At 36.9% G+C, this 14,072-nt stretch overlaps 1 protein-coding gene across 6 annotated transcripts in view; it reads left to right on the top strand.

The window, feature by feature from the left end:
• CDC14B (cell division cycle 14B) overlaps positions 1-14,072 on the top strand; it is a 153,696-nt gene extending 139,624 nt beyond the window's left edge. For 2 of the 6 annotated variants that reach the window (XM_044001705.1, XM_044001308.1), the window contains 2 exons: positions 3,138-3,254; positions 11,972-14,072. In XM_044001705.1, the coding sequence (XP_043857640.1) occupies positions 3,138-3,254; positions 11,972-12,011 (157 nt within the window). In that variant the 3' untranslated portion in view covers positions 12,012-14,072. The remainder of the gene's footprint in view (positions 1-3,137; positions 3,255-11,971) is intronic. The other 4 variants (XM_044001390.1, XM_044001627.1, XM_044001552.1 and 1 more) reach the window with 3 other exon arrangements.

Raw genomic sequence — 14,072 nt, forward strand, 5'->3', positions numbered from 1 at the left:
GATTCATTTATGGTAGAAAATTTCTAACAATTAGCCAAGACTCATTTTTCCTAGAAAGGCAACATGATTCAAAACTATTGTTCATCTGCTTTCTGCATACTTGTATTTCTAAACATTTTCTTACTTTACATAAACAGATGAATGAATGAACACGTATTCTTTCTCAGCTGAGACCAGTGATGCCCTTTTTAACTAATTATAGTTCTGTGTCCTGGGATTTTTGTTGTTGTTGGAACATTCAGCACAGGTGATTTGACTATGACTAATTCCAAATCAATTGAAGGGTAGTTATTGGCTAATTAGTTCACAATTCATCTCCCTCAGGACTGACTGAGGGAGAAATATTTTAACAAGCTTTTGAATATTTGAAGAATGATTTAATACTTTACCTTCTCCATTAAAAACAAAACCGTTTTTCCCACCATCAAATCTGTCAGTCCTGTCCTGGAAAGCTATGAAGAAAAAGGCATGCTTTTTCTGTTACGGTTTTGGCACTCTCATGGAATGGATTAGATAATCCTTGAGACGCTCCTCCAGATTTCTAGTGATTCTGTGATAAGTGAAGCATACATGCTGTCACTGGTAGCAGTGGAAGTTAGTCTTTTGTCTGATTACCCTGCTGGGGTAATCACTCACACACACACACACACACACACACACACACACACACACACACACCCTACCCCAAAACCATCAGATTCAGGACTTGTCCTTAAGTTACAATGGGCTTCTTTTGTACCATAGCACCATTAAATTATAAGGAATTATTTATTTCTATCATCATCATTAATGTAGAATTAAGTGGAGGAGGGAATAGTAGAATACATGTTTAGGATTGAGGAATGTGTCATGACCAGTATCATTGCTCAACAAAGAAAATAATTTTTAAAAGCATTATAATCTAGAGAGGCAGCATAGCATAGTCCACAGAGAGCTAGCCTCAAGGTCAAGTCCTGTCTTTGATCTCAGACAAGTTATTTACTTTCCAAGAGCCCCAAGCAACTTCCCATAAACTATAAGTTGCAGAGAAGATGCTGATCTGAATTGGTCGGAGTTTCCTTACCTAGAGTTCCCTACACCAATGAAATCCCATGTCCAAGTCCAAAATACGTGCATGCATTCCTGCATGCAGGTACACATAGATGCATGCATACATGTACATACATACATGTGCATACATATGTGTGTAGATGAATCTTATAAATTATCATTATTAAGGTATAGTATCATAAGAATGCATAAGTGAAAAGTGGACAAAAGAAATCTTTTTTCCCCTCAGTTAATCCAAGTCTTGTTGTTGTTAGACTTCAGTATTTGAACTGAGCAACTTGATGGACTTGGATGTTTAGATTTTTTAAAACATAATCTAAGTTCCAAAGCCCATGTGTATGGGACTCAACTTATTTATGGAGATCAATGCCATGAAGGGCAAAGGAGGAAGGATTAAAAAATCACTTTCTCTTCTTCTCAGAGCCACCATTCCATTCTTTGCTGTTGCCTTGCAAACAATAATGTGAAGCATATGGTTCATTCAGGTTATTAAATGTGACTTTGTCTGGGGTTCTTTTTTCTAATCCATGGGCATAATTACATAAGTGTAAGATGTGTTTGTTTTTTGTTTGCTTTTAAACTGTGTTCATTGAGAAACCCAAGTTCTTTAAAGTGACCTTTAATACACCATCCTAATAGAGAGAGGCAGAGTGATTTAGTGAAAAGAAGACTGATCTAAGAGCGTGGAAGACCTTGGTTCAAGTTCTGGTTCTAATATGTACTGGTTGTATGACCTCGGGAAGTCAACTTAAACTATCAGTGCTCTCGGCCCTCGGGGCTTCTTAAACTTTTTCTATTCATGACCCCTTTTCACCAAAGAAATTTTTACATGACCCTAAGTATATAGGTATATAAAATAGGTATACATAACCTTTTTTTTTAAGTGCTGATTTTTATTTAATTTGAAATTCTTCCTAGAATTTCTCCATTCTTTTTTTTTTGCGGGGCAATGGGGGTTAAGTGACTTGCCCAGGGTCACACAGCTAGTAAGTGTCAAGTGTCTGAGGCCGGATTTGAACTCAGGTACTTCTGAATCCAGGGCCAGTGTTTTATCCACTGCGCCACCTAGCTGCCCCCCCCATAACTTTTTACTGTTGCCAAATTTTTCATTGCCCCCACATTCAATTACTTGACCCCATGTTGGGTTGTGAACCACAGGTTAAAAAAGCTGGGATCTAGGCAACTCTGTAAGGCTTTTAAGTTGTGGAGAAGGTACCACTTGCTTTGGAAAAAGGATGTTCATGACCCAGAAATTCCCTATACATCTGAAATAAGAGATCAAGCCAGTCTCTATCCCTGTCCTACTTTTCTCATACTTGGGGGAAAAAATCTAAGTATTAAACTTTTATTTCACTAGGAACTTGGAGGGGCAGTAACAGATAATTGCAGTAACCTACACTAGGCTTCAATTTGCTGAATAGATGTTAAAGTCATGAAAAGGCATTCTTATTTAAGGCTCATAGCCAGAGAGAAGTTAAACTAAGTGTGTTTTGAGTTGTTTCCTGCTGTTTGTAATTGTGTTGATTATAGACTTGGCCTTGAGGAATCCAAGTAATTTCTTAATTTTCATAAGTGAAAACCATTAGACATTAGAATTTGTATTAACTTTAGACACATGGGATTACTTTTTTCTCTTTAGTTGGGAGTTGATTTGAAAGTCAAAGGCTAGGGGGTAGCTAGATGGCTCAGTGGATGGAGCACCGACCCTGGAGTCAGGAGTACCTGAGTTCAAATCCGGCCTCAGACACTTAACACTTACTAGCTGTGTGACCCTGGGCAAGTCACTTAACCTCAATTGCCTCACAAAAAAAAAAAAAAGAAAGTCAAAGGCTCATCAAGATTCCCCAAAACACACTAGATCAGGAAAAAAAAAAGAAAAGAAATTCCTGGTAATCCTGATATTTCTCCTGAAAAGGACGGATCAATAGACAACAGACATATGCTACACAACACGCTTCAGCATCTGTGAACAAATTTGTTTCTGGAAACATGTCAATCCATAATGAAAATGTTTTATACTGGAAAAAGTGGCTTCTGTCAACAATTTGAAAACAGTTCATATGATTTTATTTTTTCCAACTTTTCAGAGTAATTCTTCAGCCCAGTGTTCAGAGCAGTAAATCATCTGAACCTAACATTTCTGACAGTTCAGGCATTTTTCAAAGAACTACCAGATCTGCTGCAAGAAAAAGCAGTTTTAAAAGGTGAGGAAAGAATCTTACCTTTCTAAAAAGATTCATGCTTTGTTTATTTTTTTTTAGCAGAGCTTTTTGGATCATCCCTACACTCCAGGAATTAGTTAACCCTTGGAGAAAGTAGATTCCCAGGGAATAGAAGCCAAAATACTGAAATCTGTCTTTCTTTTAATGCACTATGAATTTCTGGAACTTTTAAATGTTGTATCATGCTTTGGTTTAGCCATAGATGATTCTGGACACCAGAAGTGTTGAGCTCTTGTTCTTGACAGGTTATAAAGCATGGGTTCTTATCAAATGATCTCAGAGCTCCTGCTTAGGGTTTGGAAGAACTCTTTCCACATATGACAGGCAGGGAGATTGTCTGAATCATTGGGATGGCTGATGTGGACCACAATGATGAAATGTACCTCTCTGCATTTTGTTTTGTGACTGTTCCTCCCTTTTTCTTACTCAGAAATTAGGTGTGTTTGGACTTAACCAATTTTTCTCAGCCTCCTGTAATGAAATAAGAACTTTGTAACAAAATTAATATAACCTATCCATATCATCTATGCCATGTAGGCTTTATGCTTAACATAACACTAGAAGAGTTGTTATTGAAGATAGCTTTGGGGAAAGAAGTGGGAATAGGCTGGAGAAACAGAAGCAATGGAGTAGAAATAGAATTCATTCTGAAGAAAATAATCTAGCTTTAAATCTTGGTTCTGCTACTTAATATTATGTCACCTTGGGTCAGTTTCTCAGTATGTCTGTGCTTCAGTTTTCTCATTTGTAAAATGATGTTGAGATTTGTATTATTTTTTTTTTATTACAGGGTGGTTGTAAAGATGAGATAAATGGATCTTTGTAAACTATAAAGTTCCAAATAGAGGCCCTCTTAGGGATTTTTATTATTATTACTCATTAGTATTATACTGTTCATGTTATTTTTTTTAAGTCATATAAATTAGAGCTGGGAGGGACCTTAGAGGCAATCCATTCCAGCCTTTTTCCATATTTTATAGATCAAAGTAGAACCTATGGAAGTTTGGAGATTATTTATGGAGATTTGCCCAAAATCTCAGTGGCAGAATGAGATTTGAACTCAGGTTCTCTGACTCCAAGTCTAGTGCACTCGATCCACCATTCCAAATGTGCTTTTATTATATCATAGTTCATTCTCACATCCCAGCTCATTCTCAGACTTGAATATGCACTAAATAGCCATATCAGTGAAGAGAATAAGTAGGTTAACTAAAGTGAAATTAAAAATCTAAAGCAAGATCTGAATCATAATAATTCTTTGCCAAATTGTGAGGAAAACTTAAGCTACAACCACACCTGACAGAACATCTATGAAAAGACAAACATATATCCCAAACCTCACAAAGGTGCAACTAAGACTTCATCGTAACCAAGATTTATAAAGCACAAGTTTTAAGTAATACTAATCTAAATAACTTTTCCTTACACATTTAAGTAAGAAGGTGCATACCTGAGGGGCAGAGTCAGCCTTAGATTTGAGATCATGTGGGTTCAACCACTACCTCTAAAAATATACTGGCTATGCTGCATTGGGTACTTAGCTTCTCAGTATTTCCAAGCAATTCTGCAAGGTCATAATTTACAAATAAGTTGGTGATCATCCTTGGTAGAGGGAGTTTCCTTTTCCAAAGCCCTCCTCGGAGATGAATTCACACGTTTTAACAATCCCAGTCATTTCAACAGTATTCTACTCTTCATGACCTCTTTTGTTTTGTTTTGTTTTTTAGCAAAGATAATGGAGTGGTTTGGCATTTCCTTCTACAGCTCTTTTTTACAGATGATGAAACTGAGGCAAACAGGGTTTTAAACGATTTTCCCAGAGTCATATAGCTAGTGTCTGAGGCCAGATTTGAACTCAGGAAGATGAGTCTTCCTAACTTCAAGCTTGGCTCTCTATGCATACCACCTAGCACAGTAGCATAGCAGGAAATTCATGTTTCATCAAATGTTGGGGTTGGGGGGGAGGTGTGGGGCACATGGTCAAAGGATGCAGAAGGTGCAGAGGACTAGAGGGTGAAGACTGTTCTTTGATGGTTGGATTGTTTCACTGTGCATTTGCAAAACTGATATGCCACTAGAAAAATGCCTGTGGTAGACTCTCCAATTAAAAAGGAAAAATATTTAGCACAAAACACAATTGCTTTGTTTCCATACTTTTCACTGGACTGATTTTAACATGCCCTAGAAGGGCTTCTTTTTCCTTGTCAGTTTATATTCTCAAAAATAAATTAGGTTTAAAAAAAGACCTCACCTATGCGATATTCCCAATCAAAGAAACTATAAATTATTAGATAATTCTTGAGTCTTAAAGACTCAATGCTCATTCCTACTCTATGCTCTTATCAGAAAATACCCTCTTCTAGACTTATGTTAGGAGTAAACTGCTTAAATGGGCACATTATGGGCACATACAACTCAAGAGAAGGAATTGTGTGACCATCATCCTACATTTATTTGGGTGAGAGTAAAAGGAAGTAAGTACCTGCTTGGACAGATAAAATACAGAGCATCCAACAACTTTATTATTTATTTTTTTTTTTGCGGGACAATGAGGGTTAAGTGACTTGCCCAGGGTCACACAGCTAGTAAGTGTCAAGTGTCTGAGGCCAGATTTTAACTCAGGTCCTCCTGAATCCAAGGCCGGTGCTTTATCCACTGCGCCACCTAGCTACCCCCCTTATTTTATTTTTTTTTTTTCATCTAACAACTTTTAAAAAGGCATACAGAACTGGCGTAGCCATTTCGCCAGCCTTGAATGCTGAATTTTTTTTTCCATCATAAAAAGGGTAGGGAGAGGTTTTGTTCCTCCCCACTCAACTGATAAAAACCCGGAAAGTAAGGAATAGATAACAGGGTAGCTAGGGGCCATAGTGGATAGAGAGGCAAATGTTATCATTATAACATCAGTGTGTTTAAGTGCAAAGAATTGGAGATGCCCTGCTATATCCTTATAAAATCTGAAGAAAATTGTCTACAGGAATTGAAAGGGCTTCTAGCCATCAGCTGGTTGGATTTTGGTCATGCCCCTGCTATAGCATCTAAAAACTTCAGTCTGCCTGCCCTGGAAGTTGCAAGACTGGGAGCAACTTCATGTGATCCTTATGCTTCTAACAGAGGGCAACAGGGTCATGGATGGGAATTCTCTCTCCAGTGGCCATAGTATCTTGCAGCAGAGCTACTCACCCAGTAGGAAACAATACATCCAGCAGAGAGAGACTGAGAGCAGGACTCACATCAAGGAGCATGGCCTCTGACTGCTGAGCAAAGAGATGACTGGGTTCAGTAGAAATCTAGCTCTGCCAGTTCAAAGTTGAGCTACAGAAGCAAAGATAATGAGCCCAGAAAGGAGTATGAGAAAAAATACCTCGAGAAAAGACAGGACATCACAGACTTATAATACCAGAGGCCCAAGTTACCTGGGTTATATGTGTGCCTAACTTCTTGTTTGCTCTTAAGGTCCTTCTCTTCCCAGGATCACTGTGTGTATCAGTGAGAGAGTGCACTCTAGGTTTGTGGCAGTGAATGTTTTTGCACTGTTTTGTTCTAGGCTGTCTTAGCTAATGCTTTTGTTTTTTGCTGATTGTAACTCCTGACCATTAAAGGTAATCTCATTAGTTGGGGCTTGTGAGCTACAGTTTTAAAAGTATGTAACTACAGAATACCCATAAATCTGTGAGTAGTTATGCACTTTCCCTTCCCTCCCCGACCAGGGACCCACAGTATAAGGGGTTTAGCTTTCCTTTGCCTTACCTAATTTTTTTAGTACCCATAGATCACAGAATTGAGTTAGATCACAAATTTGGTACTGGTATCACAAAAAAGTAGGGTTGTTCTAAGTATCCTTTAGTAGAGATTGAGTTTGAGCTCTGAAACGATTCTTTTTTTTTTTTAATTTATTTTTTTTTAGTGAGGCAGTTGGGGTTAAGTGACTTGCCCAGGGTCACACAGCTAGTAAGTGTTAAGTGTCTGAGGCCGGATTTGAACTCAGGTCCTCCTGAGTCCAGGGCCCGGGCTCTATCCACTGCCCCACCTAACTTCCCCTACTGTGAAACTATTCTGATTTATTTGCTAATTGATTATCTATTTGCCTATCATCTCCTTTTTCACAGTCTCTCTGCTCATTTGTATTGCTATTAAGAGACAGGAAGTTACCATAGAGAATTGAAAGCTATTTTAGTTCATGATAACGATATTTTGAAGTTTTCATTCCAAAATGTTGGGATATTCTTTCTCTCTACCTTTAGAGAAATTGAAAAACTCAGTTGTTCACAGAAAAAAATTGACTGGCATTATATAGGCTCTTGAATATTGTAAACATTTTTTTCTTTTAGGTGTAAGTTCCTGGGCGTTCAGTATAAGCCAGGGTGTTGTACACATCTAAATATGCTTTTGCTTATTTGGACAGTGCCTTCTAGGTTTACATTGAAATGGAACCTAAGACTGGCTCAAGACTAGTCTTGCTTGCTACGATGCATTTGATGGTTGGATATCTGTTGGATACCTATTGACCTCCATCCAGGTTTTCTATTCCCTTTAATCATCCAGTCTTCCACAGAATTCTGTAGTGGTCCAAATTTGTCCCTTCTGGTGGAGGAGATTCCTGAATAAATTTTGAGGACTAAGGATGCATAATTTTGAGAGTACTTGAAGTAACCACTTTGGAAGAATCAATTTACACTATATTGTGGATAAATAATTTACGTGAAGTGTGGTCACTATCTTTTGTTGAAAGGAAAGAACCTGTGACCTAGTTCTTAGTGAATTTTAGAGGAGGAAATGCGTGTATAATCTAATTCATTTCAGTAGAGTTTAGCTAAGAAGGATTTTCAAGTATTGGAGTCTGTTTTAAATATCCAATTTATTATAAAAACCATACATACCCTCTTCTCTTGGGGTTTTAGGTAGCTTCCTCAGGGCCTAAAGATTGATTGTACTGATAGTTCTGTCTCTGAGGCTTTCTTTTGATATACTATTCATGTCTTTATATCTATGAGTGCCCTATTTACATAGTAATACTGTCATTTACTTCACTTATTTACTTCTGTTTCTGAAGTGGTTTCCTGCTCTGTACCCTTATTGAAATTCATAAAACAACTTCCTATTGGTTGTGTTCAGGTTGCAAAGTTCTACAACTTTGCAGAGTTTCTTTGCCAAACTGATAAAGAATTATCAGCTATGTTTGGGAGAAAAAATAAAGCACATGCTCCCTTCTCTACGTAGGCATCATCCTAGAGGAATTCCTGCCATGTTTAACATGGCAAGCACCAACAATAAGAATGTGTGTGTTGTGATGTTTAAAATCTATATTGTGTGATCGCCTTAAATTAGAAGCTTCAGCACCGGTCTTTGGGCATTAAACATTTATTAAAGCATACAATGCTGATTGAACCATACTATTTCTTTTGTTTTGGGTGCTGTTGTTTTTTTTTTTTCTATTTTGAGGTTTTGCATTACTGCCCTGATTTTTTCTCTTATAACAGGATTAATGCAGAAATAGGATTAATGTTATTATGGATATATGTGTGTGTGTATAGATATATATAGATATATATGTATATATGTATATAGATATATAGATATAACCTATATCAGATTACCTGCTGTCTAGGGGAGGGGAGGGAGGGAGAAAAATCTGAAATTGTAAAGCTTGTATAAACAAAAGTTGAGAACTATCTTTACATGTAACGGAAAAAATAAAATACCTTATATGTAAAAAAAAAAAAGCATACAGATATTTACAAGGAGTTCAGAAAGTTAAGAAAAAGAAGTCCCACCTAGCCTAGAGTTCCAGCCTGGTTGGGTTCTTCCTCAAGTCCTCCTCCACGAGCCTGCTTTAATCAGGAACTCTCTCCAGAAAGCTGATAGTGGAAGCATTTTATAGGTCTGGAACAGAGGCGGTCCTTTACACACTGCTTCAAGCTGATTGGTTGGCATCATCCAAATCCATTGGTTCTGAAGGTGTTCTCAAGGTGTGATTACAATCCAGTTAACTTGAAGTAGGCTAATCAGCAGTTAATCACTCTCACTTGATTCAATCAGTCTAGATTAATCTCCTGGTGGGTCTTTGAGTATCTGCTAAATCTCATTATTTCATCACAGTGTATATACACATCCCTATACCGTCTGCTTTGTAAATCCTTCAGCAAAGGCTTCTGATAAAACGAAAGCAATTTAAATGAAGGAAGGAAATTTAAATCCACCTTGCTACCAAGCCATAGACTCTTTCAGTGTCCTTTGACTCTGAAGTGTTAGATTGGGAAGATAAATTACATGCTTTTCTATTCCCCAGGTCTGCTGAGGGAAGGTGATAAAATATTGTTCCCTTGAGATGGAGCTGGATGGTCTGGAAAGGCAGGTGTTAAAGATTATATTTTAAATAATTTACTAACTAGTTACATAGGATTTGTCTATATTCAATTTTCACTAGGAGATAGAAGGAATTTTCACACTGCTTTTCTAAAGCTCTTATTTTGGTGGTGCAGGCTAAGAAGTTTTCAGGAGTCTTATTTCATCATCATTTGATTTTCTTAAGTAGTTCTGTTTAGTCTTTTTCTTTACAAGGTCATACTCAGACACCATTGATTTTCCTAGGAAGCCATCCTATGTACAAATTCATTCATTCCCATCACAAGAATAGTTTTGTTGTAATTTCTGTTATCTTTTGTTAACATATAATCTTTAACACCTGCCTTTCCAGACCATCATAGTATTTATTTACTTCTGGGGTTTTGTTTGCTAGCCATTCATTCATAGTGAAGTACTAGGGATAGAGATGGGAACTGTACCAGTGATTTCATTAGTATAGGCAGTTTTTAAATGAGAAAACTCCCTCTACTAGTGCAGGGCAGCACCTTCTCTTCAATTTCTTATCTTAGTGAGTTCCTAGAATCCTGAGAGGTTAATTGACTAACAGAATTGCACACAACCAGGATGTGCCAAAGGCAGAACAAAAAACCCAGGTCTTCCTGATCCCAAAGCCAGCTCTTATTCTGATTAATGCATGTTGTCACTTAATGAATGCAGTTCTACATGCTTCTTATAGTAAAAAGAGATAATTGTCCAACATCCTGTTGCTTAATAAAATTTAAATATTTCTTTGTGAATTACTCTTTTGGAAATGCTTCTGTTTTTAAGATTTCTTTACCAAGACTGTTCATATATATGACATTTCCTTTGTTGTCACTACCATGTCTCTTTGTTTCTTTGACTCTTGGCAAGAACTCAGATACCCATTTCTAGGACCATGATTTCTGAAACTTTGTAATTTCTGGCTATTCAGATTAGATGTCAAAGTGCATCTAGTTATAACAGTCCCAGTATCATTAGCTTGGTCACTATTGTTCTTTCCAATGGCAGAAGGTAATGAGTCTTAGATCCAGTTGCTTGGCAAAGCCAGTAGAACACTTTAAAGTTGGCTCCACTAACAAATCTGACAGCTTAGATCCAACATGGTGAGCTGTGAAAATGAAGAGTTAAATAAAAACTGTTCTAGTGGAAATTAGTCAGTATATATAGCTGGCAGTCATTCAGAATCTATTCTTTCCATGATGGGATTTGAACTTTAAACTGCTCCAGTTAAAGCATTTGCTTTTTAGGACCTTTTATATTTTGCTTTTAACTCTTTTGTTGTATTGCACTTAAGGAAGTGGGGTTGAGAGGGGTTAGAACAATCTAGGAAATGAGATGTTCCTCATCAGTCAAGGAGCAGGTCTTTTTCTTTCTTTTTTTTTTTTTTTGGTGAGGCAATTGGGGTTAAGTGACTTACCCAGGGTCACACAGCTAGTAAATGTTTAAGTATCTGAGGCCGGATTTGAACTCAGGTACTCTGAATCCAGGGCCGGTGCTTTATCCACTGCGCCATCTAGCTGCCCCTAGGTCTTTTTCTTTATGGAGTGTTCGGATCATACCTCTCTCACCTTCTATAGTCAGAGTGGATTTCAACAAGGGTGGTAAAATATTTAAATGCTATTTTGCAAGGCAGGAAGATGTGCCTTATATTTTTCTGCTCTTAGTTAAACTGGAAATTGCTGGAGCTGCTACCTAATTCTGTCTTTTAAATAGTCGGTATTTCTTTATCAGTCCCTCTGAGGCAGATAGGTTGCACATTTGATAGAGTGCTGGGCCTGGAGTCAGACCTGAGTTCAAATCCAGATCAGACACTAGTAGCTGTGTGATCCTAGGCAAGTCACTTAATCCTGTTTGTCTTAGTTTCCTGATCTGTAAAATGCACTGAAGAAGGAAACGGTAAACCACTCCTCTATCTTTGCCAAGAAAACCCCAAATGTGGTCACACAGAGTCAGACATGACAGCTGAACAGCATCAGTCTTTTCTGTTTTTTCCAGTCTAGTTCCCAAGAGGGAAAGAAAGAAAAGAAATATTTTGTGACAGATGTGCTTATTACAAATTAATATATTAATGCTCTTTTCTTCCAGAATCAATTCATTTCTGCTCAGCATCATTACTTGTTCGTCCTTCCTTTATGGTTAATAATTGTACTACACTTCTAAAATGTTTGTCTTAAAAATGCATTCCCAGACACTTACAATTGTTCATTGTAAATGTTGTGATATTTTTAGCATGTATTGGCAAAAATGTTTTTATTAGAATGTTTTGTATCATTTTGTCTTTGACTAGTACTGTGAATACAGGACATTTTTACACATTCATTTTAAAAATCCTGTTTTTTTTTTCCCCCCAGTAGCCACTCCATTCCAAGGACTAGAACAGTCTTGCGTTAAGTTTTTTTTTTAAATGTGGCCAGAACTGAAGGAATCCTCTAGGAAAAGGAAAACAACAGGACCTAACACAGTTTGTTTGGAAACCAAACAAAAAAGCAAAAAAAAAAATTCTTAGTTGCCTCCAGCTAAGAGACTTGGACAATGAAGAAAATGTACATGAGAGTTTAATTAGTTGAAATTATTCATACTATTGAGTCTTGAGGCCAGTGATTTGATGAAGAACTCAAATAAATCTCTGTGTGAAGAAATATTTGAAGTTTGGCAAACAAACAAAAGCAACATATTGTAAATTTAGTCTCAGGTGTATATATGAAGCCCTCTGTTGTCAAGAGGGTTCAAGAGTCTGTTTGGTGCATGTGTATAAATTGTGATGGCAATCATTTTTAGCTCCTGGCCTCCAAAGGAATGGAGAATCCAAGGCAGGCTTCTGTATATTCATTTTCTGTTTGTCCTTGCTGTGTTCTATTAAGATGTAAAAGGAAAGTGCTTTATTGAAAGAGTATTTTTTTTTCTTGATTTGCTGTAATCTGATTTATTTCATGTTAATTAGCCAAGTATCACCAAACTGCTTGCTTTCCACCAAAAAGTGTTTTACTGTTAACCTTATATAAACACTCTTAAGTGTTTTGGTACAAAGTGGTTCAGAAAATATTTGAAAACTAGTGAAAGAATGTGGTCGTTGCTTTAGAATGTCAAGAAGGAGAACTGGTTTCAAATAGTACAAATGCTGCATAACTTCATTTCTCATTCTTAAGACCATTTAGTAAGTAAATAGTGCCCTGTGACTGGTCACTGTTTGGTTGCCCAGTAACAAGAACAGAAAGCTTTTCTTTTTAAAAAAGAATACTGTGACTTCTTTCCCTTTACAATACAAAAATTACCAAGTAATTTAAACTTTTCTTATGGTACTACTTTAATTGAATTCTGCTATTGCTTTTTCCTTATCTGATCTCCTCCTCAGTTTCAAACTATATATTGGTTTGCATCTATGGACTTCAGTTATTGGTAAATATGAGACCTCACTTATTGCCTTTATTTAGGGTACACAAAAATGTAACTCTTTATATAGTGCCTTCTTCAAACCAACGAAGCAGAGTAGATTCTGTGAATATTAGATGACAATTACAGAAATTTAATTTAAAACTTGATGTATCTTATTACATACAATAATGGGGGCCTAGTGGCAAAGAATATTTTAGTATTCTGAGTTCACATATATTTCTTTTCCACATGTACATGAACAAAGTGTATGATTGTTACTTCACTAGACCAGTTTCAGGCAATCCAGTTTGAGAAGTTGGACCATTGAAATCTTATAGAAAATAGATACTTTTATAATATAATACAAATGCATAGAATAAATGTCAGCCATGTTTATTTTTATACCTAATTTATTTTTAAGAGCTGTTGTTAAAAGGAAAAAAAAAAGAGTCCCTATATGGGCTGAAGGATGATTGTAATTATAGCCTGTAAATGCAAAAAAAAAAAAAAAAAAGCTTAAGCAGTGGTTCCATTTTGGGGGCAAGGGGTACTTCTCTCTTATAACACACTGAAATTGGTAGTTGGCATAGGGTCCTGCAGTTTAGCACAAAGTACTTCTCTCCACCCTTGAGAGTAGAACTAGAAACAATGGCTGCTAGGACATAGACTATGAAATTAATTGGTCCAGAGGCAGTCACATTCATTCCCATATGGCTATTGGCTCCTCTCTAGACCATTTTGGGGAAAAGTGTATTCTGCTGTACTGTGGCCGGGGAGAGAAGCCAGGGAGCAGTTAGGTGGTGCAGTGGATAAAGCACAGGCCTTGGATTCAGGAGGACCTGAATTCAAATCCGGCCTCAGACACTTGGCACTTACTAGCTGTATGACCCTGGGCAAGTCACTTAACCCTCATTGCCCTGCACAAAAAAAAAAAAAGAGAGAGAGAAACCCATAGTTATAAAAAGTGAATATAACAATAAGCCCCCAGTTCTCAGGTCTATTTTCTCATTCTGACTCTCATTTCTCTAAAGATTTTCCTCTATTAATAACCATATATATATATATATACATATATATATA

The sequence above is a fragment of the Dromiciops gliroides genome, chromosome 1, assembly GCF_019393635.1.
Source record: "Dromiciops gliroides isolate mDroGli1 chromosome 1, mDroGli1.pri, whole genome shotgun sequence".
NCBI classification, from domain to species: domain Eukaryota; kingdom Metazoa; phylum Chordata; class Mammalia; order Microbiotheria; family Microbiotheriidae; genus Dromiciops; species Dromiciops gliroides.